The sequence below is a fragment of the Falco biarmicus genome, chromosome 2 (genome assembly GCF_023638135.1).
Source record: "Falco biarmicus isolate bFalBia1 chromosome 2, bFalBia1.pri, whole genome shotgun sequence".
Lineage (NCBI taxonomy): Eukaryota > Metazoa > Chordata > Aves > Falconiformes > Falconidae > Falco > Falco biarmicus.
The window spans coordinates 33,723,202-33,742,594 of record NC_079289.1 but is presented as its reverse complement, the minus strand read 5'-3'; the positions used below and the strand labels follow the sequence as shown (position 1 = coordinate 33,742,594).

The following is a 19,393-nucleotide window of genomic DNA, read 5'->3' as shown; positions in this document are numbered from 1 at the left end:
ATTTATAAATGTTTTTAACATTGTCATCTAATGTATGGTATATAACGCACATGTTTCTTGAGAATCTCCCTTATATGGTGAATAGAACTGCTGCTAGTGCTGGTATAACTGTAAATAAAAATGAGGAAAAAATCACCTTTGTATTGCCCAGAGGGGTTCCAATTCAAGCTACGTATTTGCACAAACCCTTGCTCACTGGAGCAAAGTGTTAGCAGGAATGTGGGTTACGGTTGGCTTTGGAAATAGTGAATGTTACAGTGGCTGCTTTCTGTGGTGGTAGTAGGATGACCATTTTTCTTGAACTTTCTACCACTTCACCTGTATGTAGGTAATGAGAGTTTGCCCCTGATGGTTACTTCATAACTGCATGTTCTGACATTGTAACTTTTTTTATAAGGAGTTCATACTTCTTTAAAGTTACCAAACTGGATCTTTCGAAATGTCTTCTAAAGAGTGCCTTCTACTGAGCATCATTGCCTGATTGTTGCTTGTTTTTTGGATAAAAAAAATCTAAATTTGTTTCCTGAGGGAAAAATTCTGCACAAGTCATGTGTTGCTACACTTTCTTGAAGCAGGAAGAGAAATCTTTTATCTACACAAAGACCTTTTTAAAAATTTGAATCCTAATGTTTTTAACACCAGCGTGTATTTAAGCATGCCTACGATAGCAGACCACCTAGCTGATTGTACTGAAAGCAGTCAGGGGAAAATAGCCAAACTGTCCTATGGGGAACAAGTTCAGAAATGGTAAGTTTTCTGCTTCAAAAGTGTACCTTTGATATACAGTCTGTGAAGCTGCAATGCCTTCTATGCTTTATAGCAAATAATCTTCCAAATGAGGGAATTATTCATGCCGTTCCCTTTGTCTTCTAGTAAAAGAAGTCCAAATAGGAATCCCTGACCTAAACCTGTTGAAATTTCAGATTAATTTGGTTGCTCCATTTCTTGTGTTGGGAACAGGGTACAAATGAATGGATCCCCCCCTGCCCCACCCCTTTTCCTTTTCCCCTGGAATTTTGTATCTTTGAAATGGTTAAATTGCTGTAAATGAACTAACACAGATCAGCGTGAAATGCAGTGATGTTTTTGTCTTAAATTTTTGTTTAGCTCTGTTGGAAGAGAAGGATTTCACTCTGTTGAATCTATTGTTAGCCAGCAAATGAGTCTTAGTATTGGTGATGATAGCACTGGGAGTTGGTCCAATCTAAGTTTTGAAGATGAACATCCTGATGAGAGCAGCAGTTTTCTTCACCTCAGTGACAGGTAACTATAAACATGTTGGGATAGTTATGAGATCAATTAACGTGTCATCAAGTGGTTTTCTCCTGGGGGCTGGGGAGAAGAGATTATCTTGTTCTCAACACACAATGACTTTTTCATTAAAAATGGCTCTGTTTGTTTTCTTACAAAATGTTGTTGCCCACAAATGTTCATATTGTACACTGTAAAATAGGGAGTATGAATTGGCATCGATGTCAGGGAGTCACATCAAGTGAAACTGTACATATATAAGTATTAACAAAAGATCCAGGTGTGTTAAAAACAACCACCATGTGTAAAATACAACTTGAAAGTACTGTTTATAAGTTCTGCTCTGAAATATTAAAACTTAATCACTGAGAATGTATTTTATGTAAATTCATCTATTCTTGAAAAGAAGTAATAAGAGCTTAATTTGCAGAAGGAGCTTTAACAGCTCTATTTGTCTTTTTTTTTGTGACTTGAATTTGTAAGCTGTTCTAACTGATACTGATGGAGTATTTGTGTACTACTAACCACAAGCTTAAAGGTATGTGATTTTGGAACTTACCTGTTTAGAGTAGTAATTTTTTCCACAGAGCTTCTCACTACACTTCCCATGGCTGACTGATAACTAACAAAGATTAGAATGGGGATTTAAAAAATCTACAACATCTCTGCCTGTTGCAGAAAATGGGAAAATTATATTGAGAATTGTGGCCCGAGCTTCTATATAAAGGCTATATGAGGAATGAGTAAACGTATATTTTTTATGATTGATACACCACATATGCTACTGTAGAAAGTTCAGCATTTCTGTTGAAGAACAGCAGAAATGGGGGAGAGGTTTTTTCTTTTTAGTTAGCACTTCCAACATCCCTGAGATTAAAGAAAATATAGGAGATTTGCTTCATTATGTGATGTACAAATAAGTTATTTGGTACCAAAGTGCTCTCTTAAATGTCTAGACTATTGTTCATGTTTTGCTTCAATAAATACTTTAATTAAACTACTACTATAATTTATCACTTATACAACTGAATAATTTTGTAAGAGAATACATTGCCTTAAAGCTGTTTTAATAAAACATGATCTGTTGAGTGAGTGAAAGTGAGTTAGATTTACATGATGAAATTTACAGTATAAGGAAGAATATTCAGCATATTGACAGTTAAAAATAGCGAATAAATTATAGGTTAGTTGGTGCTGGGATAAGAAAAGTATAAAAAAATTGCAGGACCTGTAGTTTGCATATTGTATTTTGTTGTTTGTTTGCCATCCCCAGTAGATTTAAATGAAAAAAGGTAATTTTTATAACTTGCAAGAAAATTTGTGGCTCATTAGAGGAGGAATGACGTAAATCAGCATTTTACTCAAAGAAGGGGAAGCATAATTGGAATAGCAAGGTGTTGGCAGAAGAAACTGGCATGCACAAATTAATCAGCTACTTTTACAAAACTGTATGTGGATTAGTAACAGCAGATGTGTTTGTGTTTCTGTGGTTTAGCAGGTGGAAGTGACAGGATCTGGGCTTATTGCTCTGAGTAAAAAGATTGGGGGGGGGAGGGGAACCCTCTGTAACAAAAAAAGATTCAGTTCACTCACTCCCCCCATGGCAAGATGGGGGAGAGAATCAGAAAAGTGAGAAAGCTTGTAGTTTGAGATAAAGGCAGTTAGGTAAAGCAAAAGCTGTGCACACAAGCAAAGCAAAATAAGGAATTCATTCACCACTTCCCATCAGCAGGCAGGTATTCAGCCATCTCCAGGAAAGCAGGGCGCCATCATGTATGATGGTTACTTGGGAAGACAAAATGCCAAAACTCCAAACATCCCCCCCAACCTCCTTCTTCCTCCAGCTTATTTGCTGAGCATGACATCATATGGTATGGTGTATCCCTTGGGTCAGCTGGGTTGAGCTGTCCTGGCTGTGTCTTCTCCCAAAGTCCTGTCCTCCCCCAGCCTACTCGCTGGTGGTGTGGTGTGAGAAGCAGAAAAGGCCTCGACTGTGTGTAAGAACTGCTCAGCAATAACAAAAACATCTCTGTATTATCAACAGTTTCTAGCCTTATATCCAAAGCATAGCCTTATAGTAGCTGCTCTGAAGAAAATTAACTCTATCCCAACGAAACCAGCACAACCATGTGTGGAACAGTGCTAGCATCTTCTAAGGAAATAAAAACCTGCATGACAATGATGATGATTTATTGCTTTTATTTCCTTTTTTTAACAGAAACTGTTCTGTTAAATAGGAAAATGCCATTCGGTCATAGAGCAACATTCTTTTATACAGGTGCAACAGCTGAAAGTTTTGGGTTTTGTTGTTTTTTGGATTTGTTGGGTTTTGGTGTGGTTTTTTTTTTTTTTCCTTCTTATAGTTAGGGCCATCTGTTTGAAAAAACACCATGCTGGTTATATGTAAACCATGTCAGTCAGAAGCATTTAAGTGCACTATCAGGTAGCATGCTCCCCTGGCAGCTATTTCTTAATGTAAGTGGCTTTCTTGTGTCTAAGCGTCTGTCAGCAGTCTTGCTTGTACCATCTTTGAGGTACTAGATATCATCAGACCAATTTGTTTGTAGTGCTAGTACGATATAATTAAGTGGCATAGTGAGCGTAAAGCGAGTTTCACTTGGTGAGGGAGGACCTCTCCCTTTCCCCGGTATTTTCCAGGCTGTCTGCATTATTCAGTGGATAGTGGTACTTGAGACTCCTTCAGCTGACATTTTGGAAATTGTTTTCGTAAGAGTAAACCTAGAGATTCTATTAATGGTAGTTAAAATTGTTTTGGAACACAGGATCACAGTCACCAGAAAACAACAATACAAGCTACAGCCATCCAGTTCAATGTACCTTGCTTTGCTTCACTTCAGGGGAAAAAAAAAAAAAAAAAAAGAGACTTTTTTTTGTAGTAGCTCTGTTGAAATGGTACGTGCCCTCTGCATCTCAGATCAGTATGAAAATAGTACTTCATTACTTCTCAAAGGATTAAACTATGTGTAAACAAGGGAGCAAGACAACTTGGAAAGAATTATCAAAGTGTGGTCTTTCGTTCCATTTGAATGGAAAAGGTTCAAGTTTTTTTAGTGGACTTTGCAGAGTTATGCAGGTGAATGCTTGTATCTTCTGCCTTGTGTGCCTAATGTTAACAATTTAAATTTAGAAATGAAATAATCTTAAGTTTTCTCTATAGTTAATATATAGGTATAAGCATGGACATAGGCTTTTCCAGGGGATGAATCAGAGTATCCAGGTTAGTTTATTATTCAGAGCAGAAGCTTCTTGCCTTTGACTTTATGTACATAATGCAGAATCTCAAAGCAGATGATCTGAGTTATAGTTCCCATAGGTACAGTGTATACTTAAAAGCTGAAAGCTTTTCTTGTAATTCTTCTGCTGGTTCATGTGGAGCAGCTGCATGAAGCATTATAGAGGCATTATAATGCCTTTGTTCATTTTTTGTTCTGTGGTTGCAGGACTTTATTTTCAAGACCGTTAATTTGGCATCTTAAAACAAAAGTCACATTATGAAAAGTGTTTCATAGATTGTTATGCATTGTAATCATATGGTTCAATATATATATGGTTATTTCAGACCACGTTTGACATCTGTAAAATATATTAATTTCTTACCAAATCAGAATAGTAGTATGCATGAGGCCATTCTGTTAAATTGCAAATACTGTTTCCTTTAGTCCAAGAACTGGGGCAGCTTTTACTTCCACTTATGTTATCCATCTATAACTTTAAGTGAAAGAGGCTGTTTAAGTGCAAAGTATTAGTATCAATAGGCTATATTAAATCTTTTCTATATGTGTAATTCAAAGCAAATTTAATGCTTCATACATACTGTGATAGTCTCACACAGTAACTTGAGAAATGTTCCTAAGACTATGTTTGCATTCTCTGTGAAATCAAGTTGGTTTCTTTGAAAGGTTCTCCTCTTTAATTTTCTTTTGTCTTTTTAGCATAATTAGGAAAGCGACTGTTCTTTGCATATGTAGTCTAAATAAGCAACAGTGTGGTGAATGAAGGACCTGCAACTTTTTATTTTTTTCTTCCAGTTAGGCTGTGTTCATATTGCAGGCTTGCTAACCTACTGTTACTGTTTTAAACTTGGGATCCAAGCAGGTGTATTGGAAAGCAAAGGACACTGATAGGTGATACTGTTACTGGCAGACTCTTGAAACAGATCAGTGTCTGTCTCTTGAAATGCTTCCACCATTTGTGGTTTTAAATTTTATTGTTTGCCTTGAGTGGAATAAGTGGAAAAGAAGAGCGTTAACAGTTCGCACAACTTAGGTGAAGAAAGCATCTTCTTGCAGCAGTTGTTCTCTGGAGTTATTTCATGGATTGTTACACCATCTATAGTAGACAATTTAGCTTTCTCAAAGAATGCTGGTTTTCTTGAAATACTGTACTTGGAAGGCTTCCAGACGTGCTCTGGGGGAGGTATGAAGTTGGGGAACAGAGATTTAGTCATACGAATAGCTCAATGTTGTACATAAGCATGGGTTTAACAAACTCTGCTAATTATAATGCCTAAAAGGTACTAGCGTAAGGATGTGCTCCATTTTTTCAGTTCTTCACTTTGACTTGAATGTGGTCATGGAATAAATGCAGTATGTTTATGAACTGTGAGGGAAGTAATCAATATTTTTAGTATTTTTTTCACTGATCTATAAACTCCCCTGTTTTTAAAAGATCAGCTTGTAGGACAGTATTCAGAATTACTTTATAAAAACAATATTTTGTATTTGCTCTAAGGATTCGTTCTCATGAGGCTGATGGAGATCATTACTGGATTTTTAGAATGAATTGGAGGGATTTTACGCAGTTGTCTTCACAATGTGTAATTTTATGAACTCTTAGCTAGTCCTTAAGTAAATACTACAGTTGTAATCCATATTGCTCTTAGTAATCATATTGAAATTGTTGAGCTTGTATAAATAGTGAGCAATGTGCTTAGACCTGAGGACAGACCTACGGCTAGCGCTGATCTAGAAAACTAATGAGTACAAGTTATACTTCCACCTGGGTGCTGACACTTAGCAGTTTGCATTATTGTGGACATTGCTGCTCTGAATAGCACTGACAATCATGTTTGTACTCTGTTCCAGCAAACCTGTCTAGGAAGTTTCAGTGCTCTTGTATTAAATGTCTTGACAAAACAGCTCTAAGGAAAATGAAGGTTCTAGTTTGAGCTATTGTTCTTTTCTAGTTCAGCTGTGTTCTCTTCTTCTTCTGGCAGTAATGGTAACAGCAGTAGCTGGAGCAGTCTTGGTTTAGAAGGGGATATGTATGAGGAGAATTTATCCTTTCCAACATCAGACAGGTTGGTTCAGTTGAGACATATAAACCAGATGGGTTCCTCATAATTAATGCATGAAATCATCATTTTGGAAAATAAAATTATGGTGCATTTTTTATGCTGATACATTATTCACACTCTTCTCACTTAATCACAATATGATTTTTTCATTAATTAATCCATACTGAATGGTTAAATTTTGCTGTGCTCTGCTGAACTGATGAATGTGTTCTGCTTGCAAAATGAAAGGTCCCTTTTGTGCATGTTCTTGCTTGCAGTTCTAAGAGTCTTTAGATTTACTTTTTCATGCAAACTAGAGCTTGCTTCCTACAGGATTTCTGTTATTTCCTTTAGCTTGTGGAAACTTTCAAAATTGCTTGGTAGTTGACTTTTATAGAACACTTATGACCTACAGCTTTGAATAACCTATAGCTGTTCATACCAGTGACATAAGATGACTCAACCTTTTCCCGTGTGAAGCAAAACTAAACTGACCTCCTTAATTAAAATAAAAGTTTTCTTCTTAGTTTAAAAAATCTTCATATTTCAGTCCTTTTTAACAGCCTTCTTTTGTTTTTGTCTTCTCCCTTCTTTCCCTAAGAGCAAATCTTGTGAGGTTGATGATAAATATTTCCAACATGAAATGGTGTGAGAAGCAAAGCTTCTTTCCATGATCACATCTGAATTCTTTTATGGTCTTCCTGTCCTTTAACCTTCATTACAGTCTTAGGATTGACTACGTTTATTGTGCATATATTGGATTATATTAATATTTTTGTTTTGTTTTTAAAATACAGTGATGGAACAGAAGATAAAGATGAAGACTCCAAGGATGCTGTAGAAGGTAATGTCATATCCAGCATATATTGCTGTTCTTGACCTGTGCACTCTATATTAATTACTTTGTTAATTCTTTGCTTCTGTAGTCTGCAAAACAAGGTGACAACCCAGTTATCCCTGTTCATCATAATGCATGTGGGTCAAGTGTCAGAATATATTCTTAGATTATTACCCTACATACAGCTCTTAATGCTCTGAAGTTTACAGCCTTTGGGAAATGGTAGTCTGATGCTTATGCATGTACTTAATAATGTATGGTAGTGAACTTTGATCAGCTTGTTGAATGCGTAAATTTATATGCATAGAATGACTTCTTTGTAAAATATTTGATAAGGAGCCATCTGCATGGCAATGGTTGAGATACTGAAGAATTTATTCAAACTGACCATATTAACCTTGGGAAGGGAAGTCATGAGACATAATGAAAAAACTTGGATTCAATGCATTTGCTATAAACTCTCTCTTCTTAGTGAAATATGAAATAGGGTCTATCCAGACTTATGTTACCGCTCTCTGGTTCGTAGATGATCTCTGCACTGGTTCCAGTCTGACTGAAGTGCCAGAGGTTGTTAACTCAAATGAGAACAGCCTGACTATACAGCGTATGAGGCTTATTTAAAGATGAGCTGATGTTACAGAAGGTTGTAACAGAGCTTGTCTTTATGTTGGGTACATTCTGAGGATGAAATAAGCATTTCAGGAAATTCCTGCTACCTGCTTACGGAAGATATTCAGCCATGTTGCACATCTTCAAATAGTCTTGATGTAAGCAGAAATAGGTGTGTTTAGCTTAAGGTAATCACTTAAGTTCCTGGAAACATATATAGACATGAACCACATCTCTTTTTTTTTTTTTTTTTTTTTTTTTTAATCAGATCTGACTGAAAGGTTATCAGTCAATAAAACTGAACTAAATTATTGAGTTTTTTTTCCTCAGAATAATGATAATATTTTCTGCTGTGTATAGGTTTTATCTAGGTTATCAATATACCATTGCTTTCTTTCCAGCATCTCAAATATTCAAATGGCTTGATTAAAATAGTGCTTGGCTTTATTTCTTTACACAATTTAGGTGTCAACTGGAGAGCAACAGACTGCTTTATGCTATATTAAGGATTTTCTAGTGACGTTTTCCCAGTTTAATTTCTTTACCATTTCACTATTGTTCTGAAAAGACTCTTTCTGTTGCTTTCATTGTAGGACCATTTAAGTAGTATTCCAGACAGAAAACCTTCGTATCTGTTCTTGAACATCTGGAAGTTTTGTTATGTCATACCTAGAAATGTGTGGCTTTTTCTAAGCTGACTGCACCTTATTCACCAAGGAATTTGAAACAAAGCCTTGTTATTACCAAACATACATCTTGTTTGTAGAACTAAAAAATAGGTCAAAACTTCCCAGCGATAGATTACCACAATGCTTTCCATCCACTAAGTGTCATAATTTTTTTATGATTAGTACTTTCTCCTATAAAGATTCTAGATTTTGGGACTCCTAGACAAATACTCTGTTATCTACCAAAAGCACGCTTACATTGACAGTTCTGCTAATTAAATTTTCTCTCTCTTTTACCTTCTGGGAGAATCAATTTCACCTTGCTTAATTTTGCCAATTGGGAACGAATACCTTATGTACCTCAATTTTCATAAGCTTGATTGAAGGAGTAGTGAGATTGAGGTAAATTGCACATGAACATATGTTTTTATTGCAAATATATTCCTTGTTTCTAGAGAGTCAACTCTGATAGCCTGGAAGTAGAGACTTCAAGAAGAACTTGGAGAGTACTACACATATGCTTAGTTGGTTCTGAGAGTGTGAAAAAGGATTACTGTGATAGCTGGATACAGAAATTCAGTGTGGGAATAGAAGATGACAATACTGTATTTTCTCTGTGTTACTAATGCAATTGCTTTTTTAAGAATGTGTTAATTTTTTGAAATCATGCTGTAAAGGAAGTGTTGAAAAATTGGGTAGGACTAGTAAAAACAGCACTGTTTTGAAAAAACTCAGAGGCAGTCTGATCAGTCTGCCTTTACAGGAAAGAATTCTGAAATACAGACTTTTTTTAAAATTTAGTACATGAAGTACACCAAAAAATAGCAGTTGGAAACAGAAACGACTGATGGACAACGTGAGAGCCATTGCTGTTCAAATTATGAAAGGCTGTGTTAAATTCCTTGTAATTTGGAATATACATTAAAGTTTAGGTGTCTTAATACTCAGCTGTGTTTGTATATAATTGTAAATGGGGTAAACAGTACTTCCTTATGTGAAAGTACAGAAACACTTCAGACCAGCATGATTTTTTCCTTTCATATTATCTGTGTGTACTAAACTGAGGTTATTAAGACAACATAGTCTCAACAGTGAACTACAGAGATTTTTTTGAAATAATTTGAAGCTATAGATTTGATTGTGTTTTTTTTTAATACTAGGTTTGGAGCAAATACGAAAGACTTTAGCAATAGTGAACATTGATCTGGAACCAAATCTAGTGGACCCCCAGCTCAGAGCAACTCTTCAGTGGCTGGCGGCTTCTGAAACAGAGGTGTCTGAACTTTACTTTCATGACAGCGTTACAAGGGACTTCGTCTTTGTAAGTATTTGGGTTTGATGGGTTGGGGGGAAGGGGAAGGATTTGCTTGATTTCCATTTGCGTTGATACAGCAGCTGCTACTGTTTTATTTGCCACTCAGCAGTAATGAGTATTCACTGTTGAAAATAATTATTTAAATCCTGAGAGGTCAAAGTGAAACAGCCTGTTCAGCATGTGCTTATATCTTGCATAAACCAGTATTAATCAAAGCTGAGTTAACTTGTTTCACAAGTTGTTTTCCTTGTTTTTCTCTAAAGAGGATACAATTACAGCATTTTTGTTTAGTGAAGTTTTGTTTTTTCAAGCATTTTTTCTTAGTATTTGATTGTCTTTAAATTGAATCTGAGAATTTGGTCGTGCAAATTAATTTCTAACTTAATGTGTTCTGCCTCAGGTTTCTTTGCTGGCAAATGCTCATTTTCTTATCAGAAGGAAGTTTAGATTCTAATTAATATTAAGTATATTTTTATTCTGTAAGCAACGGCAATCAAAGGAAGAAGGGTCATTAAGATTGTTTCATTTTTAGGTGCCTTTATTGTGGTTTTATAGATCAGTTTTAATATATGAACAAATAGAAGGCGGAAGTTTAAACAATGAGGCTTTAGCAATTTGTGTTTCTTAGGAAAGGGTCAAAATTTTGGTATGTGTACTGGCCTGAGTATTTCCATCACAAACATAGAGAAACTTCTTATTCCTATAAAATCACTAAAATTTTTCTTTTGTGGCTACACACAAAACTGCACATGATAATGTGGCATTTATTACATTTGACCTTCTTTTTTTAATCTTCTACCAGGGATTATTTTAACATTACCTGGCTACTGAAAGGCTAACTTAACAGTTTTATAGGCATTGTCTCTAATGATAAGGTCAATAGGAATGATGGATTACCAAAATTTTTATTTTGTAACCTGGTAACATGAAAAAGTGTTAATGTGATGCCATTAGTATGTTTTTAATAATTAAGATCTTGATAAAAACTACTTAATGTGCATATCAGTACATTAAGGAAGGAGAAGCTTGCTTTGTGTTTCAAAATTTAGCAATGAATCTTCAACTTGGTGCTTTCCAAAGCTCAAATCATCATTTTGGGAGAAAAGGAGAGTGGCTGGTAAGCAGAGGCCAGCATGACCAAATAAACTCCCAAACTTAGACAAATGTACACACCTATGGTGCTTAGTTACTGTAGACTTGAATTAAGAGCATGAAAGGTGCCTAGAGGTCAGTTCAGGTTGTACCTGGGCTGAGTTCTTCGAAGAGTGGCTTCTCCCTTTCTAGCGCAGAAGAGGAATGCTAGTTCTGTTTTCTGTTTGTCTATGTAATTGTGTGGTATATGTATTTGATCTCAAGAGTAGGAAGTCTTGCATTCTTATTTAAAATAAACCAGAAAATTGGGAAGTGGTTTTTTTGGCAAGTTGAAATACATCCCCTGTGCTCCTTTTCTGGAGCTTGGTATGTTTCATTTAGAATTGTTTCAGAGATATGCTTTGCTGTATGTTAGTTCGGACACTTAGAGTGACTTCATGCTTACATAAACTAGAAGGCAGTTTGACAATACTTTTCTCCCTTCCTGGTTTTTTTTTTTGAAAGTGTTGAGTTTAATCCTTGTATTTATATGTTCCTTCCCTGTTATGGTTTATACATGTCTTAACATGAAGAAGAAAATACTCACTTTTTCTGTTCACACGTGCCTGGCCCAGCATTCTCTGAAGTTGTTTTGATTTGGATTAGTTGGGTTTAGTGACTACAATCATTCTGACCTTGTGAGTTTTTGCCATTTTTTGAAGATCTATCCATCTATTTCATGATTGTCGTATGTGAAGTGCCATGTTGCAGATACTTGTGCAGAATGGTAATAGGACCTACAAGTGTTAATAGCAATCTCCTTTGTGTGTCTATATGAGAGAGAGACCTGTGTCTTACACTGCAGCATAACACGGAAGACAAAAAACAGTTGGCAGGTGCTTCTTTTTCTGCCCTCAAGTCTCTCATTCTTCTGCAAGCTCTGACTTAGTAGATTGCAAAGTTTTGATGCTACTGTTTGAGCCAATGCCTGAAGACACACAGGAAAGGTGTTACTAGCTGGCTGTGTGTCTGACCACCACTCTAGCTACCTTAATAAGAGAATATACTGAGAAGAGCACTCTGGAAAATAGCAGTGTCTATTATGTATGCACTCCTAAAAAATTACAATATTTTTCTACTTGACACTTCAGTCATAAGTTGGTACTGAGTTGACACCTAAAGATGAAACAAGACCTTCAGGCAGGCAGTACTCATGCAGTCCTGAAAATGTTACAATAGTTAATTGATTCACTTAGTTTTATAAATTAATTTTTAGTTCTCCAGATGCAGTTATGTTAAAATGAATTGAAATCCTGTTTACCCCCCAGAGGGCAGGAAAAGATTACCTCCTTTTTATTCCATGCCATTTCCCCGTTGGAATGATCTCTGACCCAAACTGAGGGTCTTAAATTAGAAATGTCACTGTTCTGTCACTTGTAAAGCCAGACAAGCACCTCCAGAGGGCATTGCAGCCCAGCAGAAAATTAAACTGACCTCTGTACGCTGATCTCTCGCCAGCTGTGGGGTTTTGATCATCTCATAGGTACTTCGGTAAGTTACCTCCGTTACATGGGGGCTGAGCCTGGACTTCAGATCACACTGAAAACAGTAATTTTCACTGTAAACAGTTGGTGGGTTCTGGAAGGGAGAAACGGCTTGTGTTAAGTGATCACAGCAGGGTAATGAGCCATTGATGCGATGTGACTGTAAAAAGATAAAAATACTCCTAGTGTGGGTACCAGGCAAGGTATTATGCTGCAGCTGGGTATGAACTCTTACTTAAGGATAGATGTTATGCTTAGCAAGGCAGAAAGACGTTAAATGCCTATGTATGAAACCAAACAGTTGCTAGAACAAAAACCCAGTAACTTAGCATAGATAGTTCTTGGCATCTTTGGGAAGCCTGACAGCATGGATATGCAAGTGCCTGGATTAAAAAAACACATGTTCAATTTTTAATCAGACTTTATCTAGCTGTGTTAGGATTCCTGGTGTCTGTTTTGAGTAAATTCCAGTATTTCAATTGTCTGACAGTAAGAAACAGAACAGTCAGCTAAAGAAATAGTGGGATTGAACTTTGAACTCTAAATTAAAATAGAAAGATTAGTGAAGCAAGGTGCCAACTCTGTCATCTTACCATGGTGGTATCTTCCTTTTTGGACAGGAGTTTAATACTGTATTTGCTGAAGTAGGTCTTTGGACATTAGCTTAGCCAGACTTTCCTCTGGCATATGAAAAATGTCTATTCTTTCATAAACCACCAAACACCATTTACAAAATTGCCTGTTGTGGACTATAAAACTCTTACGTTCTGTGCTCTGTTTTAAAATTCATAGAAATAACTACAGATTTCAGTCTCTCTTTAAGTAGACAAGACCTTTTTTTCACTGAGAAAAGTTTCAGTGTTCAGGATATATTGTACTCAAAATTAGACAGAATCTTTTTTGTTCATTCAAGTTAATTGTTTGCTCAAGAAGTTAATGGTTTTATATGTTTTTGTGCCCACATTCTTTCTGTCAGTTCCATCACCTGCCTTGTTGCAATTGGAATATCACCTAGGTGAAGAAGTGGAGATTGTCTTCATTTTTTAGAAGAATTTCGTATTTCAATCTGACAGGTGTCATAGAAGAAACGTTATGAATTTTTAATTTTGTAGTTGTGGAAGATATTTCACTGAACTCCATTTATGGGTTGTTTTGAACTTAATGTATAGAATGTCATGGTAGGGACTGTAAAAGGCAATTAAACTTCTACAGTTCCAAAGAATAAGTAGGGTGCGTTTCTAAATTGTGTTTGCTAAATGCAGCATTGATAGTTGTCCAGAAAGCTACAGAGCATAAAGTTTGTGTTGGTGCTGGGTTTTGTTTGGGTTTTTTAAAAGTAAAAGATTTTTTTTATTTCTAGGCAAACTGGCAAATTCATCCTTGTCTTGGGTAGACTTTCTTCCACATATAGCTGAGCTTGACACATAGGCATAGGAAGATTTGGGGGGTTTTGGTGGGGTTTTTTTGTGCTTGGATCCTGGATTAAAAAAAAATAAATATGTTTTTAGCTACACTGATCTCTGCTCCCAAGTGGTAGTTTAATTTAACCCTCACCTTTTCCTCCTCCCCAAGATGTTATAATTTCCCAACTCTGAAGACTGTTTTCATTGAGGGTGGCATCCGTGCCACTCAAACCACACTATATGTTGTGAAAGGAAAATCCACATCCTTTTATTAAGACTGAGTTTTGTCTGTTTTATATGTGCATTATTGGCATGGGAGGGGTGGCAGATGTCTTAATCTTGTGTTCAGAATTTCCTGTTTTCTGCAGTCGTGATGAACCACAGTCCTCATACCTGTGGCACCACATCATTTGAAAATGTTACTCCCTCCAGAAGAAAATTTTGTGAAAACTGCCTTTAAGAAAAGTGCCTGATTCTTGCAGAAGTTTTTGTTTTTGTACATGTGGGAATAATGATTAACTCATTACAACTGATCTCTTATGAGCTAATGTTTCAAGAATAACTTCTGTAACTGTTAATCAGGATGTGCCGGTCAAAATATTTTGTGTTCCCCTGTTTTCCCTTCAGCTTACCAGAAGACTGCGAGAAAGAGATTGGAAAGTTGGAGATCTCTTGCAAGCAGTGCTGAAATATTGTGAAATGATAGAGAAGGCATCTGATGGAGAGCAAGCTCTAAATAAGTCTTTGGTTGGTTGGCTTCTGGAAAATGTCTGAAAAATCCAAAGATGCAACACTCTTCACTTCATTCCTCTTTTGAAAGGCGATAGAAAGAACACAGATATGTAAAGTAAAATTCAACTAATGAATGTTCAGTTGTCAGCATTTAAAAGACTTTGAGGTGAAAGTCAAAATAGCTGTGCTGTGCTTTGTGATACTGTGCACATGGTATGTTTATTCAGTCTGTGATTGGTATTGTCCACCCACGCATAACTTGTACTTACTGCTGTGTTCAGACTGTTGAAATATTTATGAAAAAAATCCCTTGTCTATGATAGTAGTTCAGAAGGGACAGTCTCAGGCATGCTATTCATGATTCCTGCTGTGCCAGGATGCCTCTTTTTCCCATTTGTGTGTGCTGTATTCACAGTGGGACTAAGAGCACTGACATTCTGCAAAAATCTGTTCTGGAATACCTTGCAGCAGACAATGGAGAAAAGTAGTGACATTGGCCAGGTGTTATGTGCCCAAGGGCACCATTGCCAGGAAGAAAATTGTGACCTGCCAAAGTGGCCCCTTAATACAGTCCGGCCTCATAGCCGTCTTTATCAGGTTTAACTTTATGTGAGGATGAGAGAGTCTGCTCTGAAATCGAGGTCCAAATATATGTTCCCTTTTGTTGACTACTATAGAGCTGCTAACTTCTGGTAGAAGAGCAGAGTGGGTAGCTGAGCATAATTTCACACACAATTCTTCATCAAGGCTTCCTGAAGCTTGCCAGTTGAGTTTAAATTGCTAAATTTCTTACTGAAGCTTTTTGTATGCAGATACTTCTATGACGCCAATTCTGTGTTGAAGAATTTGTGTATTAGTCTCTCACACAGACATGTTGAAAGTAGCAGATAGATACTTCTGAGGATTCTGGCTGTCTTTTTGACTAGTCTAATTCTTTATTTCTTAGCCCTCATATATGAATTTTCTTTTCAGTCATAAAGAGAATTTTGTTACTCAGTGAGCACTTAAGCATTTAGCAAAGAAAGCCAATTAAAACATAAAGAGGAAATTTCTTTCAAATTGATTTTTCATTTTTTTCTTAACTACCTTCACAGAATTTTTTTAAAGGCACTTTTAATCAAGTCTTTTAGCAGTCTAATCAGATTTTTCACCAGTGCTGCTGACTTGCCTTTGTGTCTGAAGAGGACTTTGGACCTTTATGTATTCTGTCATTTGAAAATGCTTTTTGGGGTTTATTTATACATTCTTTGAGAGAAAAAGGCACGTGCTGGTAATTACAAGGTTGCCACCTCAGAACTCATATAACTTGCAAGAAAATCGTGGAGTCTTATTTATTTTGGATGAACAAAAGAATCTTAATAGCTTTTTCATAGAAAAATACACTGTTGATAGGGTGCACAAGTTTCTGATCCCAAACAAGGAGAGAGAAAGTCTCTAAATATATTAATGAATTTTAATGGCATATGTACAGTTCCTATTTCCCCTACACCCTAAATTACTATGAGGTGTCAGACTGGTAAACTCAAGAGCAGTCTCCTTGCAGTGTCTTTGTGTTTCACTAAGCCATTTTGGTGGTCTTTTTACAGAGATCTGGTTTGCTCTAGTCCTCATTTGTCTGGATTTCTGCCCTGGATCTCGCAAATTTCACCTTTCTGGCAGAGTTGAGGATTTTTAATGTTTTTGCATACACACATAGGTGCGTTCACACATGTGCATACACACATAGATACGCGTGTGTATTTATATGTGTATAGGATCTCACAAATACGAATTCATAATGTAAATTTTTACCACCAACTTGAAATTCTGTAATGCTCATAGATTATTACCTCACTTCATACATGATTTCACTGATTGAAAGATCTATATATGCCATGTGACAAGAAGACCAAGAACCATTAAAAGGTCTTTTCTTCGTAGGTAATATAATGCCAAGCATCAGGAATCGTTTTTCTCTAGAGCCCAAAGTGTGTGTGTGTGTGTGTAAGTTATCTTAATTCCTGTCTTTGGAAGTTGGGGCTAGTAACAAATATTTTTGAAGAGTTGTACAAAAATTGTCTAGATTTTTTTTTCTCTCCAACCCCCGCATACTCCTTTCTTTTTAAAAAAAGTTGACTTTTGAAATTGTTCCAGACAAAAATTTGAAACCGTTCTCTGTAACATATTCCCTTTAACACAACAGTAATGTACTTGTACAAATTTACTATAAAATTGAAATGCCAAGAAAATAAAATACTAAAAACAGTGCCTCAGGACTGAATTTTGCTCTGGGGTTTGGACCCTTGAATTCTCACCAAGTGGAATTTGAAGACATGAGGATACAGTAGTAATAGTATGATGTTTCTGTACATGTCCAAAACAAAACTGAGAAAGATACTGAAGGCATTATAAATGTACAAAGCTGTACATTTGAAAAAAATCCAACAAAATGCCAGGAACAGCCATTTTTAAACTGAATTATTCAGTATGTTGGATTTTATGAAGTTGCTGAGGTGTTTTTTCTTTTTAATTACTTTTCTGGAGAAAGGCAGAAGATTGCACAATTCCCAACTATTACAACTATTACAACTAATTACAACTATTCAAAAAGTTAGTGGACAATAGTTGCACTAAAAATGATTTTTATAAATGGAATCTTCTTTTCAGACTGGATCAAATACATTACATAACTGTTGATTGGTGTTATATTAAGGAAGAAATTAATTTATTGGCCTCTGGGGAAAGTAGCATAGTTTCCTAATTTACATGAGAAGAATGTTCATTTTTACTTAAACAAAAAAGCAAACCCATTTTGTATACAAATTTTTTAAAATTTGTTCCTGGTTGACTTGATTTTTCTCTTTGGGTATCAGAATTGGAAAAGCATTTAACTAGCCTGGCAAAATTATTATAAGTTAATAATTTTAATAATAATTGGGAAACCTTACTTTGACTGTGTCTAACTGGTGCTGTCTGCCATATTATTGAGAAAGCTGTTCTTTGCTAATGCTGGTCTAAAATCGTGCTATTACTGAGTTTATTTTAAACTCCTGACCGCAAATATAGAAGCCTAAATGAAAACTGTTAAAAACATGAAAGGCCACATTTTGGTCCATTTAAAGCAGACAACTCTGCTTTATAAACAAACACAGTAAGGTGGAGTTTGTTTCATCCAGCTTTTTTTCTGTATGGGAAACCTGACTTGGTAATTTAATTGTTAAGTTGAGGAAAATACATCCAGTGGTGTTACTGTTCCAGAGGACGCCCTGTCTCAAACACTTCAGGAATACATTTGATGTTCTGAAAAAGGAAGTGTTCAGATGTTTTGTAAGTTTCTCTAGAAAAAGCACTTTGAAAATAGTTCCTCTAGAAATTAACAATTAAAAGCGGCCGTAATTTAAAACAAATGTAAACATTCAGAAGAGGGTGCATAAATAATACAGAAGTATGCAGAAAGCCTTAAAATAAAAACCAAACAAAACTCAAACCCATATGCTAAAATTGAAGAGGACTTGCTGTCTCAAAATAAGGATGTGAAAAAGTAAGCTAAGACAATGTACTTGAATGCAATTTGTATAGCATCTTTGTTCTTGAGTTTTAAAAGATTGTGTAAGCTTTTTAAAAAGCAAACAAAACCCCAAAACCCAGCAACCCACATTCCGAGACTAATTAGGTCTCTCAAAAATGGTATCAGATCTTAAATGTTACATTTTCTGATGTAACTTTTGTCTGGGACCTTGTCTATAAAGAGCCACATCTTGTTGAAGATGGGAACACAGTAAGTAGTAAACACTGTCACCAGCGCAAAACCCTGTAGTTTTACACAGTTGATTTGCAAAGAAAAACACAGGATTCAGGAATGATTTTAGTGTAAGAATGTTGGCTTTTCAGCAAGAGCCACTACTGTTGCGCATTTACTGTACTTGAGCTCTGAAGGGGCAAGTACAGAGCCCAGCCACTGTAGTCACTTTATTTTATACCATCTTTGTACATTCCTGTTGTATAGCTGGAGTTGTAGTTTTAGAGGGCCTTTGTTCTGTTGTAATGTCTGAATAGTATTTAATACTAAAATTTATTATAATTTGCTGGAACTGCCGCTTATTTGTGCAGTGTTACAGTAATTCACAGCCTGGTTAGTGATGCAATTGTATACCAAAAGCAGTTTGAATAACTATAAATGTTTATGTAACTGTACTCAATGAATATGAAGGTCTTGTACTGTATAATGGTGATGAGTTTTGCCATTTTAGTAATTTAACTATATTCGATTTTCAGATTATGAACTCCAGGTTGCACTAAGTTTGTCCTTGTTTTAGCAGTGGCTTAAAATAAAACATTTCACTGGCTTCAAGAGCACTGTCATTTCTTGTAAATTCATGGAATATGATTTTTCTTTTCAGCTAACACAACTAAGCTTGGTCTTGGTCAGTGGTTGTGTGAAGGCACTTGAAGAACGGTATAGTAAATAGTGCATCAGTAGATGGCATACTTCTTACAGAATTAAGTTGGTACCCAGGAAGAATGTGAGAACGCTGTTTTACCGTCTTTGGTTGAAAGGTAAAGCCATAGTTCTGGTTACGTGAAGTGTCGCATGGATTCTGTAAGGAGAAACTGGGCAAGAAATCCAGTCTAACATCAACACAAGTGGATGTAATGACCAGTGTACCTCAGTCTCATCTTGCCTGGA

The 19,393-nt window shown here is 36.0% G+C and overlaps 1 protein-coding gene across 7 annotated transcripts in view; it reads left to right on the top strand.

The window, feature by feature from the left end:
• AKAP11 (A-kinase anchoring protein 11) overlaps window positions 1-19,052 on the top strand; it is a 46,300-nt gene extending 27,248 nt beyond the window's left edge. For 4 of the 7 annotated variants that reach the window (XM_056327524.1, XM_056327529.1, XM_056327522.1 and 1 more), the window contains 6 exons: window positions 643-747; window positions 1,108-1,263; window positions 6,488-6,571; window positions 7,345-7,391; window positions 9,823-9,983; window positions 14,623-19,052. In XM_056327524.1, the coding sequence (XP_056183499.1) occupies window positions 643-747; window positions 1,108-1,263; window positions 6,488-6,571; window positions 7,345-7,391; window positions 9,823-9,983; window positions 14,623-14,769 (700 nt within the window). In that variant the 3' untranslated portion in view covers window positions 14,770-19,052. The remainder of the gene's footprint in view (window positions 1-642; window positions 748-1,107; window positions 1,264-6,487; window positions 6,572-7,344; window positions 7,392-9,822; window positions 9,984-14,622) is intronic. The other 3 variants (XM_056327526.1, XM_056327525.1, XM_056327527.1) reach the window with 3 other exon arrangements.
• Window positions 19,053-19,393: the final 341 nt, after the last annotated feature.